Below are 27,918 nucleotides of genomic sequence, written 5' to 3'. Positions count from 1 at the left end.
CCCATGCGGAAAAGCCACCTCCTGAATGAAGCCAAAAAAAAAAAAAAACCAACCGTGAGAGCAAACGCTCAGGCGTCTGCGCAGAACAACGTATCTCCCTACGGGCACGCCTCTTCCTCCGTTCTCATACAAAGGCCTTCTGGGAACTGTAGTCCTCCAAACCTCAAACGCTGGATTTGGTGTGGTGCATGCTGGAACGTTAACCTTTCTCGCGAGGCCTCTTAGGAGTTGTAGTTTCAACCCAGTGCCTGAAGGGAGATCATTAGGCTGGATGGACTCGCTTTCCCATCATGCTGCCTGGCAAGGGGCTATGGGGACGGGAATGAGGTTGGCTAAAATGGCGGGGCTATAGAAACGTTGTATTTACCGACGTCGAGAAACGTTACAGGTGAAATAGATTTCTTTTTTCCTCCTCCCCAGGAATCTTTTGCTGTTAGAGGCTACAAGCAAGAGGAGGGTTTTTAAAGATCGGGAAAGGAAAGAATTGGCGGTGTGGGAGGGGATTAGTTTGTTCTCGATGGCCACTAGCAGTCCTCATAGGGAAGTGAGTGCTGATTAGACTCCCTCTTTTTGTTTACAGTCTTTTCTACAAGAGGAGGAAGCGCAAAATATATATTTGCATTTTTCATTGGTTCCTTTCACGTTTTCAGCTTAATAAGATGCTTATTGAATTTTATTGAATGTTTCTACATGCGCAGAGTACATGGAACCATAAACTAACAAAATGGGCTCGACTTATACAACAGGCTAATCCATCCACTCACACAAAACTAAACAGGTTAATGCTAACCGAATTTAGCCTATTGGATGGATGTATTTTGTAGCGTTTACCTCACTCTGTAAATATTTTAGAAGAGGCTGTCATTAGATATAGATATAGATATATCTGTGTGTGTGTGTGTGTGTGTGTGTGTGTATTGTATTCCTCTGTGTGTGTGTGTGTGTGTGTGTATGATAGAAATCAGAAATCTTAAATCTCAGTATCATTTTAGGATTTTCCCACTATCTCACTCTAAAAAACTATATGAATGTGTGTATATATATATATATATATATATACACATACATATACATACATACATACATACATATACATAAATCGGATAAAAATCAGAAATTGTAAAGGTTCCCTTCACACATATGTGCTAGTCGTTCCCAACTCTAGGGGGCGGTGCTCATCTCTGTTTCAAAGCCGAAGAGCCAGCGCTGTCTGAAGACGTCTCCGTGGTCATGTGGCCGGCATGACTAAATGCCAAAGGCTCACGGAACGTTGTTACATTCCCACCAAAGGTGGACCCTATTTTTCTGCTTGCATTTTTTACATGCTTTCAAACTGCTAGGTTGGCAGAAGCTGGGACAAGCACCCTGTTACGTGGCACTAGGGATTTGAACCGCTGAACTGCCGACCTTTCGATCGACAAGCTCAGCATCTTAGCCACTGAGCCACCTTTTCAGAAATCTTGTATGTATGTATGTATGTATGTATGTATGTATGTATTCTTCTGGAATTGGGAGGACAGATTTCTAGGAACAAAAACAGTTTCTCGTCAGACTAAAATTTATCTCCTTTCCTCCAATATTTGTTTCTTGATTTTTTAGAGAGAGATATTGGGAAAATCCTAAAATGATATTGAGATTTAAGATTTCTGATTTCTATTCAGTTTATGGAGAAAAATGAACCCTTAGTGCCCTAATTGGTTTTACGAGGAAAATATGTTTCGGTTTACCATAGAGACCAATAAACAACTGCAATTACTGTTTTTTATTGTTTTGTACACTGCCTATTTTTTCTTGCACAGAATTCCTTTGAGAACTTACTTTTTATTTTTCAATTTTGCTCATTTTGCTTGGCTTTTCCCCCCAAAAAATCACAGTGGCATCCATGATGTATTATCACATTCTTTCAAGAAACATTAGTGTAATTTTCCTGGAATATGTATGTATGTGGATTGAGAACCAGATTTTCATGTTTTGCACTGTGGATACAGAATGTGCATAATACTGGAATTAACTGACTGACAATCATGGTTTCTCATTATATGAAATACTGAAATGTACTCAAGAACCTATATGTGTAGACTTTATGCTCATATCATTCCCCACATTCATAAAGAAAAATACAATATTTGTAACAGAAAGTACCATTATCAGTGTATATATGGATCTGAAACTTTAGAGGATAATTAATTTAAAATAATGTCATAGTGATTTATTTAGTTTTAGCAGAAAAATATTTCTGTTTTTTCAAGCACAGGTCAGTAGGACTAAAATTGAGATACGTGACAAGTCTACGAACATCTTAAAAGGCATGACAACCATATTGAAAAGAACATTTGTAAAATATTCATACCATGGGTGTATACAGCATGCAGCTGTCCAGATGTTGCTGAAAAGTAACTTCTCAGCCAATTTGTCCTATTGTGAGAGATATTAAGAGATATTGAGCAACATCTTGAGTTTCACATGTTGTGCATCTTTGTCCTAACTTCTGTCCCTGGAATCCGTTGTAACTTGAACGGTCACTAAATGAACTGTTGTAAGTCAAGGACTACCTGTAGCTTTCTATGTTCCCTGTCATGCATACATCTTATAAAGAAGATATCATGGATTCTTATTTAGGATTACAGGCATGAAGATGTGATATAATTATATGCAAGAATGGACTATTGCATTCTCTCTTCTCACTGCTTTGCTTTTCTTCCACATATTAATATAATCCTCCTAATCTAGATGGCTGGGGAAACGATTGAAAAGAGAGAGCGAGATTCTTCCCCTATCAAAGAAGAGCGGAGACGCTCACGGTCAGCAGAACGAGAACGTGACCGGGAGCGTGATAGAAAACCCTCTCCTATTGCTAAAGACAGAAAACGACACCGCTCTCGTGACAGGAGGAGAGGTAGTCGATCAAGATCCCGATCTAGGTCCAAATCAACTGAGAGGTAATGTGCATCATCATATTGAGAGGTGGCTTTTTTATGCATAATTGGGATAATTTGACTTCATTTTGAATGATGATAATAACATGAAATGAAGTAGTTGGGATTTAATTTGATTGCCAAATAAGAGTTTGATTTTTATGTTCATTGTCAAATTAAGTTCTATCGCATTGGCATAGAAATTGGCATCTTGTGTGTACATGTATTACTGTAGATTTGTTGACAATTTCTGTGCTCTGCTTTTCTGTCTCCTCCTGTGCAAGTTCAACAAGTGTATTTCAGCAGAAGCTGGTTTGGTGGGTATGAGAAGATCATAGAGAAATTTGCTTTCTGAATTTGATGTGTTTGAATGGTAAATAAACTCTCCAGAATTTAAGCAAATGACAGTAAACGTCTGGAGCTATATGTGTTAAGCACTCTTCTTGCAAATCATATGTTTGTAGAGAGCGGCGATATAAAGAGAGGGAAAGAGACAAAGAACGAGATCGTAATAAGAAGGATCGAGATCGTGATAAAGATGGGCATCGAAGAGACCGAAAACGATCCAGGTAAACATTGCTTTGAGAGAAAGAAAGAAGCTGCTTCAAAGATGTTGCAGTAATTCTAGAGGGATCCTTAGTGTAATGCAACAATATCTAGAGGCCTAGAGATAACTTAACACTGACTTACAAGAATTAAGAAATCAAACACATTTTGCTCAAGATTTAAGAGACACCACTTGCTGAAATTGTATTCCAGCTATGAATTTTCTAGTTGTAGAAAATTTGTTGTGTAAATTGTCTTTCTGGCTCCTCACTATTCAGAAATCGGCTGTTGATTCAGTGAACCAATGTCTCCAGTACTTATATTTTGCATAGTGGCACTGAAATGCGTATTTCTTGTCTTGGCCCAAGGTTTGCATTTAAAGTGAAGTCATAATTGAAAAATACACTTAGGAAATCTGTGGAGTATATTTTAATAGTGTGGTCCCCTAATTTTGTTTGCCATGTGCCTCCCTTTACTGACATGGTGTCAAAATCTTTCCAATTTTGTGATAATATGGGGATGATTTTCAAGTCTCTAAACCCTCCAAGAAAGATAATAAACCCTGCAGTAAACCTTTCAACTGCAGCTTTGGGAAAGGGCTAAACATATTTTCATTTTGGGTATTTTCTGGTAGATGAGTATTTGGAATATTTGGAAATTGCACATCAATGATCCTGATTGTTCTATTACACCTGATTTTCAAGATATAGCAAATGCCTTCAAAAGTCGGTTTTTGAACCTGCAGTAATTATTAATTTCCAATATTGAGAGAAAATGATGGGCTTCTTATGTTTATTGTTGTTAAAATATCTCTTGAGAATTTCTCCCTGTACTTGGAATTGCTAATTTGATTTTTGAATTGTAGCAGTTTCGGATTAGTCGAGAATCCTAGCTTTGGAGGGGATCAGGAGGTTGTTTCAGTCCTGTGCTCTGTGATATCAGAAACAGAACGACATTCAACAAATAAAATTATTATTATTATTATTATTATTATTATTATTATTATTATTATTATTATTATTATTCCCAAGGGGGAGGGAGAGAGGCCTGAAGCTCACATATTTTTTGTTTTATCTGTACCAGGGAAAATGTATGGATTCTGACTGCAACAGTTGCTTCCCTTTGATTCTTTTCTCTCTCTGCTTCAGGAGCACCTCCCCAGGTCGGAACAAAGATTCCAAATCAAGGAAAGATAGAGACTCTCGCAAAGATGACGATGATGATTCATTGTCCAAGAAGGAAAAGGTACTGCATGCAACTTCTTGAATGTTCAGAATAATGGTCAAGTATGCCCTCTGATGTTAAAGAATAATTCTTTTTTGATGATCTGCTTAAAAAGAATATATAGGTAGTCCACAATTTATGACTGCAATTCAGACCAAAATTCGTGTTGCTAAGTGAAACAGTTGTTAAGTGAATTTTCAATATACCCCATTTTATGACCTTTCTCGCCACAGTTGTTAAGTGGATCGCTGCGGTTGTTAATAACACGGTTGTTAAGTGAATCTGGCTTCCCCAATGTCTTTGCTTGTCAAAAGCTTGTAAAGGTGATCGCAGGACTCTGGGTTGCTGCAACCATCATAAATATGAACCAGTTGCCAAGCGTCTGAATTTTGATCGTGTGGCCATAGAGATGCTGCGACGGTCGTAAGTGTGAAAAACAGTGACAAGTTACTTTTTTCAGTGCTATTGTAACTTTGAATGGTCAATAAATGAACTGTTTTAAGTCGAGGACTACCTATATTCTTCAAATTTTTATTTTCTTATAATTTGTGGGCTGCTCTTGTCCAGAGCCGCTGAGCTTTTTATAATAGCAGCATCTTTTTTTAGTGATCTTTCTTGGTATCTTAATGAGTGCCTGTATTGTTCACAGGCTCAGCCACTTTCTCTGGAGGAGCTACTGGCCAAGAAGAAAGCTGAAGAAGAGGCTGAAGCCAAGGTTAGCCCAAGGAGCATCTCTCCGTTTCCAGATATTAATTAACTTTGGAAGGCCTGTTGGAAGACATATTGGATTCCAGCAACCTATTACAGACTAGTCTGATGCGATATTTGCATCAGGGAAAATTTGGTGTGTGTGTGGGGGGGAGTTATAGTCCTGCGTTCCAAAAGAGCACCAAGTTAGAGCACCAGATTGTAGCAGTCTAGATGTGTGTCAACCTCATTTTGTGGTGTTTTTTTTTTTTTACAACTTCAACAAAAGGATGTTTCTTTGTATTCACCTGCTTGTGATTCGTTGCAGCCCAAGTTCCTTTCCAAGGCAGAACGAGAGGCTGAGGCCTTAAAGCGTCGGCAGCAGGAAGTGGAAGAACGACAGCGATTCCTGGAAGATGAGAGAAAAAAGAGAAAGCAGTTCCAAGAAATGGGAAGAAAAATGCTAGGTATACTTTTTCCCCCTTGGGTGTTGTATACTCTATCAACACATTATATGCTCGGAGTTGGTTTCTCTGATTCTGTATTGATTTTGTGAAAATCTTATTATTTGCCCTACTTGCAGAAGACCCTCAGGAGAGAGAGCGGCGTGAGCGCAGGGAACGCATGGAACGAGAGACCAATGGCAATGAAGATGAGGAAGGACGGCAAAAAATCCGTGAGGAGAAAGACAAGACCAAGGAGCTGCATGCCATCAAAGTAATGCTTGCCGTCTTGGGCAATTGCAGTCATTGTTCAAAGGGGAATAGGGGTTCAGTAGAACATCTTTAAATTCAAGTTGGTTCTGAGCAGTTTTTCCAACTGTTTCATAACTCTCGGCTACTAAAGCCCATTCTTCTTATATGTACTGTATATGAGTCCAAAATAAACACAACTGGGAGATGATCTCTAGATGAGGAAAGCTCATATACAGATGGTGAAGCTTATTGATGAACGGTTTGAATTGGGAATCAGGAATTCTCAATTTTGTACACCTGCCACTCGATGTCCCAAAGATGTTCAAAGACAACTGAACTTATTTTTGGTTTTTTTCTTGATGTTTTTGGTTTTGGTTTTTTTCTTCAGTTCTGACTAAATGGTGGGGAATGGCAGGATTGCATATAAATCTTTCCATTCCCCACCATTCAGACAGAACTGAAGAAGCTTCTTGGAGAAACAAAACATCTTCAAGGAAAAAACAGAGAAAGTCCAGTTGCCTTTTAAAAAGCATCTTTGGGACAACTGTGACCTGAGTGACTGAGAACCTCCATAAATATTCTGCCACTAGATGGCCTTATTCAGGTTCATTATGCTCTTACTTCCAACCATTACCTATTGGCAGTATACGAAACAGAAACGAACACATTGTTTGATCCTGTTAGCTATATTGTTCATAGAGAAAATAGGATCAAAATGGAATGTTAAAATGTTTCATCCCTGCCAGGAGCGATACTTGGGTGGGATCAAGAAGAGGAGGCGCACTCGACATTTGAACGACCGCAAATTTGTCTTTGAGTGGGATGCTTCAGAAGATACTTCTATTGACTACAATCCTTTGTGAGTATGTCTTCAAGGAGAGCCTCAGCATGGCATGCTGCTTCATAATACGTATTGTCCTCAGCTCAACTCTGAGTGGAGAAGTGTTTATGCCTGCTTGCTTTCTTCTGGGAAGAATGCAATGAAGGGAACATGGAAAAGCATTTTGGTGTGATGCAAAAGAACAAGGACAGTCTTACTTCTGTGAGGAAGGGATGGTTGAGAAAGTCCTAAGGATTTAGATTTACTAGGTGGTTTGCAAATATTTAGACTTTCCCATTGATATAAATTGGGCAAGTTAAGTAGTCAGTAGAAAATTGCTTTATTGCAATGGTGCAGTGGTTAGAATGCAGTACTGCAGGCTACTTCTGGTGACTGCCGGCTTCCTGCAATTTGGCAGATTGACTCTCACCAGGCTCAAAATTGACTCAGCTTTCCATCCTTCTGAGGTCGGTAAAATGAGGATCCAGATTGTTGGGGCCAATATGCTGACTCTAAACCACTTAGAGAGGGCTGTAAGAGCACTGTGAAGCGGTATATAAGTCTAAGTGCTATTGCTATTATTTGTCTACTTGAGTCGGTAGGCCACTTGCATTTGATTGTTAATGTTGTTCCCAAGCCCAGATGCACATGTCCCTCCCAGGTACCCACTAAAGCCAGGAGGAGCATATATGTAAACAAAAGGTGGCAGAGTTCCTACAGTAAAATCAGCCATGTTGTCAGATTTGACAAGCTCAAAAGAATTGGAGGTTGAAGTGCAAGATGTTACCCCACTCCTCTCACTTGGCTCTGCCCAGTTGGCACTCGTAATATTCATGAGGCCTGGATAAATGTTTAGTATGCAGAAGAGACAGTGCAAAGTTACATTTATTGTGAGATAGCTTTGTAGAGGTTCAAGTGGCAAATTGGCATTTGTACAATATGTGCATAGAAGCCACTGGCCACCAAAAAAGACAATTTTTCATCCTTGAAGCTGCCGATATGTTTTATGTAGCTCAGGGATGGAACTTTCTGAAAACTTCTAAAAGAGTAAGAGCTTGCATGTTAAGACGCATCATGGCTTGTTGATATGTTCTTCAACAGGTACAAGGAGCGACACCAGGTTCAGTTGCTGGGGCGTGGTTTCATTGCTGGCATTGACTTGAAACAGCAGAAGCGGGAACAGTCACGTTTCTATGGAGACCTGATGGAGAAGCGGCGAACACTGGAAGAGAAGGAGCAAGAAGAGTAGGTTTTGTGCTGGGTTGGTGAAAGATATTGGGAATTGAAAGGATGAAGACAAGAATCCTCACTGTATGAGTGATATTGGCTTATGTTTCAGCACTTTCATTGGATCCTGGTGTTCAAATGGAGGTGGTAAATGCACTATAGTCCATCATTTCCCCAAATATTACGGCAGCAATAAGTGGTGGTGAAGTTACTTAGTATTAAAAAAAATAGTAGAACTTGGGCTAAGGGAGAGAATTGGGAAGATCAAACGGCTTTTCTTTTTCTGCCACAGTTTTGCAAAAAAATAAAACCAACCACACCCCCATTCATAAAAGAAGCTTTGAGAAACTTGCTAATGGGAATTTTATGAATTTTGTCATATACTGCTGGAATTGGTTGGTTGCTGGAATTGGATATGTCTAGTTTAATGAAAAGAAGGACTGGGGGGACATGATAGCAGTGTTCCAATATCTCAGGGGCTGCCACAAAGAAGAAGGAGTCAAGCTATTCTCCAAAGCACCTGAGGGCAGGACAAGAAGCAATGGGTGGAAACTAATCAAGGAGAGAAGAAACCTAGAACTAAGGAGAAATTTCCTGACACTTAGAACAAGTAATCCGTGGAACAACTTGCCTCCAGAAGTTGTGAATTCTACAACACTGGAAATTTTTAAGAAGAGATTGGACAACTATTTATCTGAAATGGTATAGGGCTTCCTGCCTGAGCAGAGGGTTAGACTAGAAGACCTCAAAGGTCCCTTCCAACTCTGTTATTATATTGTATTCTATACTGTATGCTGTATTGGCAACAAAATACTATAGTTCTGGGAATACCGCTAACTAAAGAAAATTTTCTCCATTTGTATTTTTGTTGGATAAATGTTTCCTTCTGATTTTGCCTGATTTCTTGATTCAACACCCTTGCTTGCCAGGGCACGTTTGCGCAAGCTACGTAAAAAAGAGGCTAAGCAGCGATGGGACGACCGGCACTGGTCTCAAAAGAAACTTGATGAAATGACGGACAGGGACTGGCGTATCTTCCGCGAAGATTACAGCATCACCACCAAGGGAGGCAAGATTCCAAATCCCATTCGTTCCTGGAAAGACTCCTCATTGCCTCCTCACATCTTGGAGGTTATTGACAAATGTGGCTATAAGGTGAGAGGCTGTTCAGTTTGTCAGGCTGACGGGGTTCTTTGCTTTATTATAGTGATGTTCATTTAAAACTAGAATCTACGTAGGGTATTATTTACTGTCAGTTTCAAATAATTTAGCCTTACCACCGCAGATGGACATTGAATCCAAGGCACTTAATTCAGAAGCAGGCTGCTGCTGGTGGTGGCAGCCACAATCGAACATTGCATTTCCTGGATTCTGTGGATGGTGCCTTGAACTTGAATGATTTCTTCTAAACGGTCAAATATATCTTGACAACTCTTTCTTGTTTCGCCCAGGAACCTACTCCTATCCAGCGCCAAGCCATCCCTATTGGTTTGCAGAATCGTGATATCATTGGTGTGGCAGAGACTGGTAGTGGTAAAACAGCTGCCTTCCTTATTCCACTTCTGGTATGGATCACCACCCTGCCTAAGATTGATAGGTGAGAAAGTTGGGACATCTTTCTAAAGGGGGAGGAGAAAAAATCACTCGAGGAGGTTGGAGATTGGGCAAACAGTAAATATTAAGGAGTTGATAGTTATCCTGTATATCAAGTACTGACATTAAACAATGTTCCATTGGCCATTCTAGGAAAATTCGATCATTTCCTTTAATTTTTAGCTCTGTGTTGGAGCAAAATAGAGAATTGCACTAAGGGATTCAGTGCTGTAAAAATGTTTTGTGTAGGAATGAACACAAAATCTGCACAATCAAGTCACACTTCCCAGATAATAGTGTACGAACAGGACTACAGTCACAATTTGATACAGAAGTTAAGATTTGGTCAGTCAAAAGGTTAATCCAGCATTAAGGTTGCCAACAGAAATCAGCAAGATACTTTGGGGAAGTTCACAAACAAGGCATGTTGAATATAAACCAGATTGTGGTTCATAAATAATCCCCTACTTTCCCCTCCTCCCCCTTCGCTGCAGTGATCTTATTAGAGTTCCTGTTTTATATGGTTCACCAACTGGACACCATCTGGATATGTAGACATCCGTACATTTGGAAGAAGCCCTGATTGGACATTGAAATAATCTGTGTAAAATACTGCACGATTTCATTCAACAATTGCCGCTAGATACAATAGATTAGAAATAATCTGGTCCAACGGGAGCCCATTAAATTTGATAATCCAGTACCCAAGGAAATCCTTTGTTAAAGTAGGAGTGAAAATGACAAATGTGTTTTTAATATGTTTCAAGATGATTCAGAGGGATCTAGATTGCAAAGACATTATGTTAAAAAAAACCACCTTACATTTTCACAGTTCCATTGGACATTACCATTCAGCTTGCCATTTTTCTCCATTGCAGGATCGAGGAATCAGATCAAGGTCCCTATGCTATCATCTTAGCTCCCACTCGTGAGTTGGCTCAGCAAATTGAGGAAGAAACCATTAAGTTTGGAAAACCCCTGGGCATCCGCACCGTGGCTGTTATTGGTGGCATCTCACGTGAGGACCAAGGCTTCCGCCTCCGCATGGGTTGCGAGGTTCGATTGCAATAATAAAATTCATCACATTTCCTGGTCACAAGTGCTTGCCTTGTAGATTGGCAAATGTACCCTATAAAAGATAAATGGCAACTATGCATAGCTTAATACAGTATTCCCTTCACTCCACAGAGCCTGGCTCAATGTCCTGACTAGACCAAACTCTGAGAAGTATTTTGCTTCCAGAACTTGCTGGAGAAGGGAAGGGAAGGATTGATTTTGGCCTTCAGTGTCAGGGTAGACACAAGTAACTTTTTCCCTCTGAATTCCAGATTGTGATTGCCACACCTGGCCGATTGATTGATGTGTTGGAGAATCGCTACCTGGTGCTGAGCCGTTGCACCTATGTGGTATTGGATGAGGCCGACCGTATGATTGACATGGGTTTTGAACCTGATGTGCAAAAGATTCTGGAGCACATGCCTGTTACTAACCAGAAACCAGATACCGATGAGGCTGAGGACCCAGAGAAGATGCTGGCCAACTTTGAATCGGGCAAGCATAAATACCGACAGGTTGGTGGCACTTAGATGTCTTGTTATCAACTCTGGTTTTTTTAAAAAAAAGCAGTTTAAACTGAGTTTAGAATTCTGCCTCTTAATCTCACATGGTCATCTTTCAAATGTAAATGAGAGTTACCCATGATTAAAAGGAATTTTCTTCTGGCTGGGAGTTGAATGGTCATGGCAATTATGGGGAAAAAATTGTGATTGCATTTTATGATGCTTAGGAAGCTTTGTTCGCTTGAGAATTCAAATGTCTTGGTATAAAGGAAAAAGGCTTTCTCAATAGAAAAAAAAAGAGCTCAAAAGTGGGCTTTTTTAGAAAAGGGTTTTGTTCTGTGGAATAAGCAGAAGAAAAGTACTGTCAAATAAGAATCTGTGTGCATATTATTTCTTTCTCTCTGTGTCTGCTTCCATGATAGACTGTGATGTTCACAGCAACCATGCCACCTGCCGTGGAACGTCTGGCACGCAGTTACTTGCGCCGGCCAGCTGTGGTTTATATTGGCTCAGCTGGCAAGCCACATGAGCGTGTGGAGCAAAAGGTCTTCCTCACGTCAGAATCAGAGAAGAGGTAAATATTAGTATGGGAGGTGAAGGATGGGAACTTGAGCTTTGTTTAAAGACATAAATTTTCCAGAAAATTTGAAGGTAAAAACAACCAAATTTTGTTCGGTTTCTTTTTTCTTTTTCCCCTAAGAAAAAAAATAGGACTTTGGGAAAAATTGAAATATATCCAATATTCATTTCTGCTATCCTTTATTAAACTAAATTTGCTTTCCTGTTTTAAGAACTTAAACTGCATTTCAAGTAGTCCTTGCTTAACAACCACAATCAGGGCCAGAATCTCGGTCATTGAGCAAAATGATTGTTAAGCGAAACATCCACGTGACTGCTTTGTTCAATTACTGCAACCCTGGCACTCCCCAGTTTTGGTCATTAAGCAGTTTCCTGGGTCATTAAATGGATGGTGCAAAAGAGCTGCCTGCCAAAGGGTTTCAGCTCCATGTGGAGGTGAAATCCTCCCAGCAAGTAGCCCTTGCGCTCTCAAACATTTCTGCAGCCTGCCAAAGGATTTCAGTGTGTGCATGGTGGGGAAATCCTTCAATGAGCTACAGGAACGGAGATGACATCTTCAGGATTTCAGCTCAGTTCCTGCAATCCCAGAAGGGTTTCCCCTTCCCTCTGTGTGCAACCTTCCTTGCCATTGAGTTTCTGGGGAAGCTGGCAGAGAAGATTGCAGATGGTGATCACATTATCATGGGGCGCTTGGCAACCCATCATAAATGCGAGTAGATTGGTAAGCATTGAGATCGTCATCACATGACTGCGAGGGGTGTGCGCGCACAATATTTTGCAACAGTGAGAAGTGCTTTACAGGCCCTAAGGCACTCTTTCTGAAGCCATCTTTAATTCAAATGTTTGTTAAGAGAGTATTATCTGTATGGATAATTTGATTTACTCATACACTTACAATTTGTATACTTATTCAATATAAAGCTAATTAGTTTGGACACTTACTGCATTTACTAGTCAAGTGTACTTTAAAATGTTTTTAAAATTTAATTGGCATCCTCTGAGGGCTGGTCCAGAGGAGACGTCCATAAGCACTGTACCTTCTTGAGTGAAAATCCCCATGCCCTGTCCCTAACGGGGCAGAAATGCATCTTTCTCGTTCATTGGAGAGATGTCTTATGCTGCTTATCCTTTGCTTACATGGCATGCATTGCTCTGGTATTTCAGATAAAAATCTCCCCATTAGAAATTAAAATGTTTTGAAGAAGTAACAGGTAGCAACAGGTGATTATTTTGTTATTAGTTGCCTTAGAGTTTTTCTTCATGTCTGCTCTTTGTGTCTCTATTTGAAATGAATGATGTGGGCAGATTCCAAGGCAGGATTATGTCTGTGGTGTTCTTGCATGACAGGGCATTAAATTATTCCTGAAATGGTGGCCCAGGGATGAAAAAGGCTTCAGCGTACTGTGATATACATGTAGTACTAGAGCAGAAAGCTAGAATGCAGCAGGACATTTCGTTTTAATATGTGATACCTTCCACTCTCAACTGAAAGATCCTATTTCCTGTTTATTCCTTACCATTTTCCCTCTTTTACTTACACAGAAAGAAACTGTTGGCTATTTTGGAGCAAGGTTTTGATCCTCCCATTATCATCTTTGTCAATCAAAAGAAGGGCTGTGATGTATTGGCCAAATCTTTGGAGAAAATGGGGGTGAGTCACTATCCTATTTAGAGTTACAGAATTGCAAATGTTTGTTGAGGTCAAGGTTTCTTAGGGTTTCCAGGGCCGTCTTTTGAGGCATCCCAGAACGGAATCTTTCATTATCTTTTGGACAATGTGTACTTCTCTCTCCTCTGTTCTCTTGCAGTCGACTGTTGAACAAATAGCTTGTAATATGTATTCATCAATTTTATAAACAACTCTCTGTCCGCAGGAGCTTTTCATCTAGGAACTTTGTTACTAAAAGAGGACTGTCTCTGCTGACTGCCAATTATTTTTATCCCTAAAGTAACTTGCAAGATACCTCTAAAATTATATGGAAATTGGTAGAACTACTTCTGCTGCAGTCCCCTTTCAAAATATCTGTGCCTTTGAAATAATCAATATTAGTTCCTGCTCTCTCCAGCACCAACCTCACTACAACAATTTGACTTTCCTTATCTCTATCTCTGCAGTACAATGCTTGCACCCTTCATGGTGGTAAAGGTCAAGAGCAACGTGAATTTGCCCTCTCCAATTTGAAAGCTGGTGCCAAGGACATTTTGGTGGCCACAGATGTAGCCGGTCGTGGTATTGACATTCATGATGTGTCCATGGTGGTGAATTACGATATGGCTAAAAACATAGAAGGTGAGTTATCCTTTTATTTTTCCTTTCTTTCAAGTTCCCCCATCTGTGGAATGTTTGATAGTTTTTTTCTCTGAATGAAATTTGGAAGAACTAGTGTTTGTGAGCATGTGTGAATACCAGTAAGGCAGGGGGACTGGAATATTAGAAGATATATCCCCAGTCAATCTCGTAGAGATGTGGATTCTCCTAGCAGTACATTGCTGATGGTGTATCGTGGCAAAATACAAAAGCCACATGTAATTTACTGTAAATCTTCTCCCAGTTGCCTTCTTATTAGACAGTTTTTACAAAGCAGAACCGCTTGGCACCTTGTTTTACAGGCTAGTCCCAGGATTGTTGAAATAATGTATGGAAAGTACTCGGAGCCTTGAAATGCTCTATCCATTGCTTATTGCTTTCTTAAACGTTATGCTATTCTTAAGGCATAGCCATACAGTTCTCCAGAGTCCACAAGATCAGGGGTCTCCAACCTCTGCGGCGTGTTTGCAACCAGGCTGTGGAAATGGCAGGCGAGTGCACACACGCGTATCCCCACTTGTGCGAGCAGTGGGTGAGCGCGTGCACACATGCTCCATTTGCAATGAGCAGTGGGTGCATATACACACCGCTCAAGCAAATGGAGCGGCTCGCACGTAGTTGCCGGCCGCTCAAGCAGCACCATCCACCCCCCGCTGGTCCGCAAGGCCGGAAAGGTTGGGGAACTCTATGCTAGGTCTCCAAACTGCATCTGATGTACCAGCAGTGTCTGTGCCTTAATTCAATTCCTTCTTTGTTGCAGATTACATCCATCGCATTGGTCGAACAGGACGAGCTGGGAAAAGTGGCGTCGCTATTTCTTTTGTCACCAAAGAGGATTCTGCTGTCTTCTATGACCTTAAGCAAGCTATCCTTGAGAGTCCGGTGTCTTCATGCCCCCCAGAACTGGCCAACCATCCAGATGCCCAACACAAACCAGGAACCATCCTCACTAAGAAGCGTCGGGAGGAGACTATCTTTGCCTGAGTGTGTAGTTAGCCTACAAAGAGCCCTCTCCCCCCACCCCACCCCCTTGTATTATAATCAAGGGTCACTCTTTGACCACCATTTGAGGCCTAGGCAATGACACAGGGTAAAAGCATAGTGGCTCTTCCAGTCTTTAATAGTGAAGTGGCTGTTTCATTTTCTCATTTTCTGTGAGTGTAAATACACTTTTCCCTCTCTATATATATAACCCTGCATTGAATTGAAGAGTGAACAATGGGAACATTTCTCCAAGAGATAGGGTGTCATCTTGCAAATCTTGATCTCCACAGATACTTTAATGTTCTTCTTTTTGAAGATGGTGTTTATAAGAAAACTTGTATTTTTTTGTTGTTGTGGCAGTTGAGAATGGCTAGCAATCTTGCCTTCCTGATTGATACTTCCAAACATATTTGAAGGGGGGGAGGATTCAGTTATCGATTTTTACATTTGCCATCTTCTCCATAAATCAGACAAGGAGGACTTCTTGGACATGGCCCAATGAAGAGGGGAATTCTGTTTGTGATCACTACTTCTCCAGACTCTCTTTTCCTGTTCCAATGAGGACTTCTCCCCATTTCTAATCCTGAACTGTTATGTTTCGATGCAATTGTGTTTTTGTTTTATTTACAACTGCCCCCCCCCCCAGTCCACATAAAAAGGGCAGGTAATGTACAGAAAGACTCCTATTTTTTTTTTCAATGACCTGAAAAAAATTACTATAAATCCATATGAAACTTTGTCCTGCCTGTTTATTCTTGGTTTTTCATAAGTAGAAATATACGTTGTAAAGACCTGTGATACTGCTGCCATAGCTATACTGCTGCTGTTCTTTTTGAATGAATCAGTTCTACTAAAAGGATTACCAATTAGAAATAATAAGTTGGTGGCTTAATGCTGTGCTATTTTACATTATATGTGAATGGGAAACAGCAGCACTGCTTGTAGCAAAATAATACTTAAATTGAGAAATCTGGGGAAATCAAGGAAAGGAAGGTCTTTGTTTCCTGAAAAGCCAATAATTTCCTCTGCAGTAGTTGCTATAGTTTTCTTCTGAGGTAGGTTGTAAGTTGAATTTGGGAGGGCGGGGGAGGGGGAATTCCTTTGACCAATTCTCATTTAATGATTAACAGTGATAACCATGTGCAAGTTTCAAAAGTCTCAGGAAAAAGAGCCAGCAATTGAGACAAATGTTGGGTTCTCTTTTGTTTACAAAACGTTGCATTATTACAACAAAGTATTGTTACTACTATACCAAGAGTTTGAGGGTGAAGGTTTTCAATTGTGCCATAAGTTATATTAGTGCTACTATAGAGCCCCCTGTTTATATACACTTTCATGCTCTTAAGGTGATATTCCTGGCTGTTCATGAACTCAATAGCACAAGCTTGAGAAACGTCTGGAAAAAGCTGCTGGCACCGAATCTCAAACTATGCAAAATTGCAAAACCTGATAACATAAACGTCTATGCTTATGAACATGATTGTTCTCAATTTTCATCCCCAATATTATTTATTTAATTGGTTATATCCCAACTTTATTATTTTTACAAATAACTCAAAGACGGCAAACATCTTCAACACACCTTCCTCCTCCTATTTTCCCCACAACAACAACCCTGTGAGGTGGGTTGGGTTGAGAGACAATGACTGTCCCAAGATCACCCAATTGGCTTCCATGGCTATGGCAGGACTAGAACTAGAATAGGATGATGGCAAAGAGGAGATATTTGTTAAGCAACAGTACAGTCTAAAATGAGCTTGTTGCAACTGATGGGTTCTACTAAATACTGTTGTTTAGGTTTGTACTTTAAAGGCAATTCATACACACACACACACACACACACAAATTTTAACCAAATTTGAAATTTCTGCAAAAGTATGGCTTTACAGACTAACTTGTATTGGGACAAGATAAGATTTCCAGACCATAGCCTTTTTTAAACATTTCTTGAAAGCAGTGAGCCATTCTATAGGTACCCACTCCTCAAAACAATAATTTTCAAAGTGAGAATCATCAAAATGCATTTTGTGAATGGGAAGAAGCCCTCTGACGGACAGCTAGAGAAAGATTGATGCTAGGCGATGTTTGTTCTAATATATCTGAAAGTCAGAATTGATGCATAGGGAGCAAGCAGAAATGCTACTTAAATGGTGTGTTAACGTGCATTTACGTGAGTATCAGTTAATAGGCAGACTTCTGACATTTTAATTAAAAGGCAATTTCAGTGTTTCGGTTATTATCTGAGGAAGGTTAGATGCCACTCAATCCGCACCTTTCCTAGGTTGAATGCAATTGATGGGTAAATAAATCAAGAACTTGACTGCAACCCATTCATTGACCTACCTGCTTTTTACTTTCCTTTGCACAAATGCCATTTGAACTAAGAGGGCCTTGTTTATTCTGGCTACTGTATTTGAACCTTTGCCGCTTTAACATGAAAGCTGCTTGTGCCTGAACTCTTGAGACAATTAATTATACTGCTAATGTGTGGCTTATGTATCCCATATAATTGCCATATATTTTGCCCAAGGAACTCTGGCAACTGTAGCCTAAGGTCCTACAAATTAGAGGAGTCTAAGCTTTACTCCTACCTCAGAAGAGAGTAGTTCTAGAACCAATTGAAAATTGTGATAGATCAATTCTGAACAGTCAGGTCATGGGATATCTCTTCATCCCAATCTTTGGCTCAAGAATCATGCAGGGTTTAGTGTTGCATCAGGGAAGGGTGTTATGAACACCAGCCAAAACACCAACTTGAATTCTGTCCTTCAAACCGTCCATTCCAATGTCCTCGCAGCTGTACTCAAAATAACAACCACTCAGCCACATGTTATAAATAGCAAATGTTTGTTGTTTCAAACAGGCTTACAAGTTTTGGGGGAAATAAGTGCTCTCTACAAAAGAAGAGTAACAAAGCTGTTGCAGCAGCCCATCAAACAACCACTACCGCAGGGATAGAAATATTTCCCCGTCCTCAAGCCACCTAAGCTACAAAAGAGGGGAAGAGCATTTCCCCTTCGGCTCTGGACCATCCAGGGGTACAACACACACTCAACACAACTCCCAATGCTAGTGGGCAATATTTACAGGCTGATTTCTGGTAGCTGTACGTGCTTTTGAAAAGAAGGGGCTGCCACCCACTGCCCCGAGAATGGAAGAGGGAGAATGGAAGAGCAGGGTTTGCGCATTAGAAAAAGCAGGAAGTAGGATGTCTATAGCCCTGGGCCACTTCCACAAGATGGAAGTCCCAAAGTGCTGAGGGTAGGAGTCACCATGAAAGAGCAGGACGCACCGATTACTCGGCACCTCATCTTCCTCCCACTTCCCGCAACACAAGTGGAATGTGGAAGATCAAGGTTGCATGCAATTAGCAAGGAATTTTGGAGCAAGTGAGGAGGATACAGACTCAAGCATCCCATACTGTGGCTTTAAAAAATGTCTTCCCACTAGTCCTCTAACAGAAGTGACTGCGCAGGAGGATGACCTAGCAGGACAAGAGGAACAAGACTGAGCGTTGGGGTTGTTGGGGTTCCTAGGAAACCAAGGATTTCAAGGCTTTCACTCTACTTGGGGATGAAATAGATTCGGAATAGACGGCCAGCAAGAGTCAGGAAAGGCCTAATTAAACCTTTCTCTGCCAGCTATTTTTTGTGCAAAATAACTTTCTCTGCTGAAGACTCCCTTTCCTCCCCTCCCCTCACACTTTTGAATCTACAACTCCATCTAGAAAAGGCAGCCAGTTGGCTGGGATATGTTGGACACAGAATACTTTGGAGCTAGGATGGAAAGGGTTAAACCTCTCTCCTGCTGCTACTCTACCAAATGATCCTTGAGGCTTTGCTTTACATGTGCTAATAGTGCACAGTACAATTTGCATCTCAGCTTCCTTAGAATCAATAACTCGCTTCAAGGTCATGGGAATTACGTAAAAGAATATGAAAACTAAGAAAATCTTGGGTAAATCTGAAGCAACTTTTTTTTTCTTTTGTATCTGGCCCTACCCATCTAATCAATAATTGCAAGGGCAACAGAAGATGGAAGCTGTGTAGCCCTCTCAGTGATAGTCATGAACATTTATATATTCTTGTAGAAAAGCCACCGCTACATAGATATCTTTTGGCCTTGTGATATTTGGATTATATCCAAATTAGCAGCAGATAATTTATCGATAATCTCTTAGATCATCCTGCCATAGTTGAATGATCTTTCATCATTCATCGACTTTAAATGAAACTAAATCCCCCGAATGCAGAACATTCAATGTCAGGGAGCATTTTAGTTCTACCTTTTTTCCTGATATATTATTTTTTTCTGTGCAGGCTGAAATATTGTGTCTCAGTGTCACCTGCTGCTTATTGCACATGATTCACCAAAGCATTTGCACAAAATGGCTGCCAATGCCGTGAAGATCACGCCCTGTAATTGAATCAGTATTGGCTGTTCATATCAATTTCTAGAGTGTATCACTCTTATAATTAGCAATCTTGGTTATCTACACCAATCTCAATTTCCGGACAGATCTTGGGACATGTGCACACAGGTCTAACCTTACAGCAAGGCAAAAAGTGAGGCTCTGGGTCTCCCGCTTGGAAGAAGTAAACTCATCCTAAGGTCTCTACATGCCTGGCTTACTTTCTCCCTTGTAATCTTCAGCTCTGATCTCCTGCTCAGTTAAAAATGGAGCTACAACCAGCTTCTCTCTTGGAAAAATTTTCTTCCTCTGAGATGCAGAAGCCCAAACCAGCTCCTAGCCTCCCCACCCCTCCCAAACGGAACTGGGATGTGAAGTTTACCCTGCAAAGATACTATCATGGCCTACATAATCTAAAGTGAAGGAGGGCCAGACAAATCATCCAACCTCTTTTAGGCAGCCATGGCTATGTCTGGGCTTCCTTAGATAGCACCTGTGTACTGGGGCAGGACCTGCACTCTGTGGGGCTCAGCTACAAAGGGAAAGAGACAAAGGCTTGAGATCAGGCAATTAACTCAGTTTGGGAGATGGCAAAGACAGTAGCAGCCGTGTCTTGTGTCCCTGGAGGCCTGGCCAGGAAGTTTCAATAACTATCTTTGGCCCAGGGCCGGTTGCGTTGCCAGTTCCTGTCATTGTGATTGTGCTCAGAGTCGCGCTCCAGAAGACGGTCCTGCGAGTCATGGCCGTTGGTGCTGCGGAGGCCACTGTTGTGGTTGCGGTGAGGCTGGTACAGGTCAGTGTAGGCGTCGGAGTATTCATCCTCCAGGTGCCGAGAGCTTCGCTGAGAGGACGCCGTCCATGTCTTGCGCGAGGCGTCACTCACTTCGTCAGATTGCATCAAGCTGTCGTGCTCCACCGGGGAGCGCTCACTCTCTTGCTCGCCCATCGGGGCCTGGCTCTGCGGGAAGGAAGGGCAGGAGGAAGTTGTTAGCAAGTCTTCCGCTGCCTGGGGCTCTCCCAACATGACAGCCAGAGCTGGGTTGGAATTCAGCCCTTAATTTGCTCCATCCAAGAGCTTCCATATGACTACTGTAGATTCGGGATCCCCAATTCATCTACAGCAGGGGTGGGGAACGATGGTCCCTTTACGACCTGTGGACTTCGACACTCAGAATTCCTGAATTCCATGCTGGCTGAGGAATTCTGGGAGTCAAAGTCCACAGGTCGTAAAGGAGCCATCGTTCCCCACCCCTGATTTACAGCACTGTTCATTGCACTTATACTTTCACCAAAAATATTGAAACCTTGGAAATGGACCAGAAATAAGTTCTACCCGTGCCCTGCAATTTATTGATTTGCACTAGATAGGATTACGGTTCATACATTCTGTTTCCAATTACAGTATTTATGATCAAGAAATTTCAATTGGATTAGGACTGATTCTTTGCTTCAGTACTAATTAATCTCCCGACAAACATTTTAATCAAATCAATCAGCTAGGAGAAACAATAAATTTGCTTATATTTCTTCATGGGTTAAATAAGGCTGTATGTTGTTGGATTTTTTTTAGCTGTTTAGGTAGTCCTTGACTTACAACCATTCATTTAATGACTACATAGTTACCATTGGGCTAAAAAAAGTGACTTACAACTGATCCTCACACTTACAACCACTGCAGTCTCCCCATGGTCACATGATCAAAATTCTGGCACCATTTGCAAGATTCCTAGCCAACTTCCAACATCTGGAGGAAGTCAGATTCACTTAACAACAGTGATTTGTTTAACAACTGAAGCACAAAAGGTTATAAAATTGGTCCTGATTCATTTAACAATCGCCTTGTTTAGCAACAGAAGTTTTGGTCCGAAATGCGCTCTTAAGTCCAGAACACCCTGTATACTGGTCTCTTCATCTTCACCCAAAGTTAGCTTTTTGGAATGAGGTGCAGCTGGTTGAAGATTCTCTAAGAGAATAACTCAAAAACGGAAAACCTCTGCCAGTCAAAATATTTTTGGACACAAAGAATGACCACCGGCAATGCTGGAAATGGCTAATGGCATCTGAAGTCCAATATCTGGTGGGGCCAAGGTTCACTGCCCCATTTGAGGGTTAGTTTGGGGGCAACATAGAATAGAATAACAGAGTTGGAAGGGACCTTGGAGGTCTTCTAGTCCAACCCCCTGCTTAGGCAGGAAACCCTACACCACTTCAGGCAAATGGTTATCCAACATCTTCTTAAAAACTTCCAGTGTTGTAGAATTCACAACTTCTGGAGGCAAGTTGTTCCACGGATTACTTGTTCTAAGTGTCAGGAAATTTCTCCTTAGTTCTAAGTTGCTTCTCTCCTTGATTGGTTTCCACCCATTGCTTCTTGTTCTACCCTCAGGTGCTTTGGAGAATAGCTTGACTCCCTCTTCTTTGTGGCAGCCCCTGAGATTTTGGAACACTGCTATCATGTCTCCCCTAGTCCTTCTTTTCATTAAACTAGACATATCCAGTTCCTGCAACCATTCTTCATATGTTTTAGCCTCCAGTCCCCTAATCACCTTTGTTGTTCTTCTCTGCACTCTTTCTAGAGTCTCCACATCTTTTTTTTACATTGTGGCGACCAAAACTGAATGTAGTATAATAGCATAATAGCAATTCCTAATGGTTGGAGATAACAAAGGTAGCCTATTGCCTTTGGAGTCCCCCAATGAGCTGCAAAACATCTGTCACAGTCACTGCTAGAAAATGGATGTTGTACTAGAGAGCCTTTTCAGTTGGGGCAAGAAGGCAATTTGTCGTACCTGCAGGCCAGAAATGGCAGTGGAAGGAGTCAGGAGGTTTTGGCTCCCAAGGCCTTGTGCAGGGTGGTGGGTTGCTCGCCAGTATACCTCCAAATACTCAGCCAGATGTTCACAAGCATCCTCCAGCTGGTTCTCATCTAAGATCACATCAAAGAGTTCCTTGGGGGAAAACAAACAGCAAAGATAATAAGGAAGAGGAAGGAGTAAGACCTATAAACTGCACGGCAATCTGCCCTTGCTGCTGCCTTTGTACAGCTAGCCCTCAACTTAAGACCAGTCACTTGGCAACTGTTCAAAGTTACAACAGATACACACCCCTTCCCGCAAAAGGTACTTACAACCTGGTGGTGAAGTTCTCATGGCTGCCCTCCCCTGCAGTCACATGACCGCATTTCAGGCAATTGGCCTGCATTTACAGCTGTTTGCGGCATCCTGTAGTCATATGACTGCAATTTAGGTTTTTGCCAAAACCCAGCGTTTACTTCTAGTTTTCAGCAAAAGCAGGTCAGAGCGAACAATGGATTTGTTTAGCAACTACAGCTTTTGCTTTACAACTGCAGATTTACCTAACAAATATGGTGATTTGCTTCACGACCGCTGTAAAGTAACAGTGGTTGTAGGACGTCACATAATAATCTACTTTATGACCATTATTACAATCATAATAGACATGGAGGGGTCCTTGGTGCTCTCTGAGTTTGCTTGTTTTGTTGCAGATGTTTCATTACCCTAACAAGGGAACTTCTTCAGTGCTAGTCACTGCAAAAAAACAAGCTAGTCTGTAAGAAAACACACAAGCTCAGAGAGCATCAAGGACCCCTCATTTCAACCCTGAGCTACAAATATTCTCCTTTATTGATAATAGACAGTCTCCATTTACTGTCCTAAGTCGAAGACAACCTGCATTGTGTATTCCTGTTCCCATCATCCCAAACTCTGAACAACAATGGCAGGGGAAGAATCGGAATTCTGGTCCAACACATCTTTAAGGGGGCAGGCAAAGGAGGCCTGGAACAGAGGCAACAGCTGCTGAGGCATCATACAAGTGTTCAGTAAGGTAAAAGTAAAGGTTCCCCTCGCACACACATGTACTAGCTGTTTCCGACTCTAGAGGGCGGTGCTCATCTCCGTTTCAAAGCCAAAGAGCCACCACTGTCCGAAGGCATCTCCGTGGTCATGTGGCCGGCATGACTAAACGCCAAAGGCGCACGGAACGCTGTTACCTTCCCACCAAAGGTGGTCCCTATTTTTCTACTTGTATTTTTTACCTGCTTTCGAACTACTAGGTTGGCAGAAGCTGGGACAAGTAATGGGAGCTCACCCCATTACGCGGCACTAGGGATTCAAAACGCTGAACTGCCAACCTTTCGATCAACAAGCTCAGTGTCTTAACCACTGAGCCACCGCATCCAGTATTCAGTATTCAGTGTTCAGTAGTGAGCATGATTAAGTACTGGAAAATGACATCTCTCTTAAAACAGGTATAGAACTATCATTGTAAATTTAATGCTTCAATGGTTTCCCAAATTTCAAGGACAGCCTGGATTTCTGAATAAATAAACCTATCAATTGAGAACTTGCGTATGTTCCCTGTATGGATGCTAGACATTGCAAAGTAGAGGTAATCCTCGATTTACGATCACAATTGAGCCCAAAATTTCTGTTGCTACGTGAGACATTGATTTAGTGAGTTTTTGCCCCATTTGATGACCTTTCTTGCCGCAGTTGTTATCACGGAATCACTGCGGTCGTTAAGTTAGTCACACGGTTGTTAAGTGAATCTGGCTTCCCCACTGACTTTGCTTGTCAGAAGGTCACAAAAGGGGATCACATGACCCCGGGACCAGGGGTGAAATGCTCCCGGTTCAGACCGGATCACTTGATCCGGTAGCGATGCCAGCGGGTGATTCGGAGAACCGGTAGCAAAAATCCCTGCCCCCCCTCCCCATGCCCAGCTGAGCCGCAGGATCATCAGAGGCTTTTTTTTTTTTTTTTTTACTTTTAAAAGCATTTTTTCTACAATCTCTTCCAACGAAAAAATGCTTTTAAAAGTAAAAAAAAAAGCCTCTGATGATTGCGTGGCTCAGCTGGGATAGTCAGAGGCTTTTCAAAGCATTTTTTTCTGCAACCTTTTGGCTGAAGAGGTGGTAAAAAAAATGCTTTGAAAAGTCTCTGACGATCCCAGCTGAGTTGCCTGATTGGCAGAGGCTTTTCAAACCATTAGAAAAAATGCTTTGAAAAGTTAAAAAAAAAAAAAGTTGGCCATGCCCACCCAGTCACATTACCCCACCACCACCAAACCACGCCCACAGAACCCGTAGTAACAAATTTTACATTTCACCCTTGCCCAGGACACAGCAACCGTCATAAATATGATTTGGTCGCCAACTGTCTGATCATATGACCATGGGGATACTGCAATGGTCGTATGTGTGAAAAATGGTCATAAGTCACTTTTCAGTGATGTAACTTTGAACGGTCACTAAGTGAACTGTTGTAAGTCGAGGGCTACCTGTATAGAAAATCAGACTAGTGTTGGTTGGGGTTTGTGGGAAAACCATTTGTGTATCTCCAAAAACAAACTGATTCTAGAATGTAACTTTATATCAGTCTCTTTAAGAAAGGGGCAGGGTATCAGTAGAGAAGTGCAGCCAGAGAAATTTATTTTGCTCATGCCACCAAAGTGGACACAAGCAGAGCCAGGACAAGGAGGAGATGGGAGATGAATCAAAAACATTACGCATAAAAGGCTCACCGGAGGACACTGGACAAGCTTGTCAGCAGCCATCATTTGCACGTTGAGATGCTTCACCTGTGATTTCCCTCTGGATTTAATAAGGCGTTGCAACACCTTCGACAGAAAAAGGAGAAGATACAGGCAAAGAGTTAAAAGTTGCCACATGAAATCTAGAGCTACTGTAACGTCTTAGCAACAGATTTGGGTTAAGAATTAGAATACATCTAGAACACCCTTACCCAAATTTAAGAAAGCCCAAGTGGGTTAATTAACTCTCAAGAACGGTCTTGGCTTGCTTACCTTGGGTTTCCTTAACCCCAACATCTGGCAGGTTGTTGGGAGGAGCTGATCTACAGCCATTGGGAAGAGCTGATCTAGAGCTATTGCTGTACATAAGTAAGACAGTGGCCAAGGAATGAATTTGGCTTTCTGGCTAGGAACATTCATTCAAAAACATTCAGTTCCTTTTCTCAGCCTTGGCCAACTGAGAAAATTACAGATCTGCTGAGCTATGCTGCTACAGCCTAACTTGTATGTGGCCCTTAGCCCCTTTTCCTTGGTCCACAGAAGGTCAAATATCCCTCTGTACATATATGCAATATTGGTGTTACAGTTTTCAGCTATTCTGAGGCAGGAGACGTGTGAAAACAGTTACGCAGCCGATATGATTTGGCTAAAATAACTTGAAAAAGAAAGACACATCTCCAAAGTTTGTTCCTCAAGCAAAATTCTTGTCCAGACCCCTTTGAATCATTCCCTCGTGTATTGTAGATACAACTGCTCCTAATTACGACAGATAGCCCATAGTCACCCAAAGGTTGATTGGCCTCATTTTTTTTTTTTTTTAAATTTAATTTATATGCCGCCCTTCTCCGGAGACTCAGGGCGGCTTACAGTGCGTTAAGCAATAGCTTTCATACTTTTGTATATTTTATACAAAGTCAGCTTATTGCCCCCACAAACTGGGTCCTCATTTTACCTACCTTAGAAAGGATGGAAGGCTGAGTCAACCTTGAGCCTGGCGAGATTCAAACTTACAGTAATTGCAGACAGCTGGTGTTAAATTACAGTGCTTTTGTCTGCAGAGCTATCCAGGCTCATTGGAAATGAATATGGGCTTCCTAAGGAAGGGAGGGGTGTTCTCTTGATTGATGTGGCTTCTTCTTCTGATATGGTAGCTTTGAAGACCAGCTAGTTATGAGAGTAGCCCACCTTCCTATCAGGCCCTATATCTATGGAGATTCTCAATCATCCAGGTCATCGCTGTGACAAAGGTGTTTTTTACAAAATGTAGAGATTAGTAATCCCAAAGGCGCTTTTTCCAAAAGGCAACTGGATTTCCTATAAAAAAACAAAACACCTTTGGGACTATCAACCACAGTAGTGCAGTGGTTAGAGTGTGGTACTGCAGGGTACTTCTGCTGACTGCCGGCTACCTGCAATTTGGCAGTTCAAATCTCACCAGGCTCCAGGTTGACTCATCCTTCCATCCTCCCGAGGTGGGTAAAATGAGGACCTAGAATGTTGGGGGCAATATGCTGACTCTGTAAACCGCTTAGAGAGGGCTGTAAAGCACTGTGAAGCGGTATATAAATCTAATTGCTATTGCTATCAGGCTATTCACTCAGAGATCAAGGCTGGCATTGCTCTGCCTCTTCTCTGGTCATGGAAAACAACCATTTCCCATCAAATTTCCTTAAAAAGAAAACGGCAGGGCAATCCGGGTCACCCTGTTACAAGCAGCTTTAGCATAAAATCCTGAAGACTGCACTAAGTATTTTTCCATCACCATCTGCTATTGAACATGCACCTGGAGTCTTGTCTTTTTTAAAGCAGAGAATGGAAGTGGAAGGCAAAATTCAGAGAAGGAAGGAGGAGGAGACTCTCTCTGTGGTATTCAAAGATTGTTCTGACTTGCTAACTTTATTTGGATGGCAACTGTTTGTTTCCCTGTTGTGAGGCCTGTTGTAAAGATAAATAAGGCTTAGAGTTTTGTAAGCTCAGGAGCATCACCAGGGAACACCACAAGGAGGCAGCAGGAAAGCACCTCTGGGATGGGAGCAAAGCTGCCGGTTGGGCATAACCCCCTTATTCCCAGCTCACCTTTGGGGAAGAAACTTTGACATAGACAACGATGGGAGCCAGAGAGGTTTTGGCCAGCTGGGCTGGGTGGTTGATGGTGTCTGCATCCAGCACTACCAGTTGCAAGGTCTTGGCCAATTCAAAGATCCGCTCAATCTCGCTCTGGACTTCAGCTGTAAAAGCAACAGAAGGACTGTGAATTGGACATCCTTCTCTCCAAGAGGAAATGCCATTTTCTCAGGTTCCTTCCCTCTGTACGTCTCAGATACAGTTAATCCTTGACTTATAACTTACAATTGGGGCTTGAATTTCCATTACTCGGCAACACCATTGTTATGAGTGAGTCTTGCCAATTTTGCAATTTTTTCCCCATGGTTGTTAAGCAAATCACTGCAGTTGTTAAGTGAATGTCAGGGTTGTTAAGTGAATTTGGCTTCTCCCACCGACTCTGCTTGTCGGAAGCCAGCTGGGAAGGTTGCAAATGGTGATCACGTGACCCCGCAACCCAGGGCTGAAATTCAAAATTTTTCCCTATTGGTTCTCTGGGCATGGCTTGGTGGGCATGGCAGGGGAAGGATACTGCAAAATCTCCATTCCTACCCCACTCTGGGGCCAGCCAGACGTGGTATTTGCCGGTTCTCCGAACTACTCAAAATTTCCCCTACCAGTTCTCCAGAACCTGTTGAATTTCACCCCTGTCTCAACCATTGTAAATACACGCCAGTTGCCAAGCATCCAAATTTTAATCATGGGGAAGCTGCA

General features: G+C 41.7%; 2 protein-coding genes across 3 annotated transcripts in view; one reads left to right on the top strand and one right to left on the bottom strand.

The window, feature by feature from the left end:
- The first annotated feature begins 126 nt into the window (after nt 1-126).
- Nucleotides 127-15,875, top strand: DDX23 (DEAD-box helicase 23). The gene is made up of 17 exons (XM_034412309.3): nt 127-388; nt 2,731-2,939; nt 3,380-3,484; nt 4,610-4,706; nt 5,335-5,400; nt 5,701-5,839; nt 5,956-6,089; nt 6,814-6,926; nt 7,989-8,132; nt 9,044-9,269; nt 9,566-9,711; nt 10,586-10,763; nt 11,036-11,278; nt 11,689-11,840; nt 13,388-13,496; nt 13,961-14,135; nt 14,914-15,875. Exons 2-17 carry the CDS (start codon nt 2,731-2,733, stop codon nt 15,135-15,137), a joined length of 2,460 nt encoding a protein of 819 aa, XP_034268200.2. The 5' UTR covers nt 127-388; the 3' UTR covers nt 15,138-15,875.
- Nucleotides 15,876-16,627: 752 nt separating this feature from the next.
- The window catches only part of CACNB3 (calcium voltage-gated channel auxiliary subunit beta 3), a 51,285-nt gene continuing 39,994 nt past the window's right edge, over nt 16,628-27,918 (bottom strand). For both annotated transcript variants that reach the window (XM_034412311.3, XM_034412310.3), the window contains exons 10-13: nt 27,178-27,329; nt 25,093-25,188; nt 22,338-22,496; nt 16,628-20,506 (exon numbers count right to left, since the gene is read on the bottom strand). In XM_034412311.3, coding sequence (XP_034268202.1) covers nt 20,192-20,506; nt 22,338-22,496; nt 25,093-25,188; nt 27,178-27,329 — 722 coding nt within the window. In that variant the 3' untranslated portion in view covers nt 16,628-20,191. The remainder of the gene's footprint in view (nt 20,507-22,337; nt 22,497-25,092; nt 25,189-27,177; nt 27,330-27,918) is intronic.

Source organism: Pantherophis guttatus, chromosome 2 (assembly GCF_059756535.1).
Source record: "Pantherophis guttatus breed Tessera chromosome 2, ASM5975653v1, whole genome shotgun sequence".
Classification (NCBI taxonomy): Eukaryota; Metazoa; Chordata; class Lepidosauria; order Squamata; family Colubridae; genus Pantherophis; species Pantherophis guttatus.
Note: the sequence above shows the minus strand (reverse complement) of the source record. Positions and strands in the feature narration are given on the sequence as shown.

Bases quoted from the DNA above. Each gene is read 5' to 3' on its own strand.
- DDX23 (XM_034412309.3), top strand. From the start codon at position 2,731: ATGGCTGGGGAAACGATTGAAAAGAGAGAGCGAGATTCTTCCCCTATC. The intron at 8,133-9,043 runs GTAGGTTTTGTG...CTTGCTTGCCAG, and splicing joins GAAGAGAAGGAGCAAGAAGA to GGCACGTTTGCGCAAGCTAC. The intron at 11,279-11,688 runs GTTGGTGGCACT...CTTCCATGATAG, and splicing joins GCAAGCATAAATACCGACAG to ACTGTGATGTTCACAGCAAC.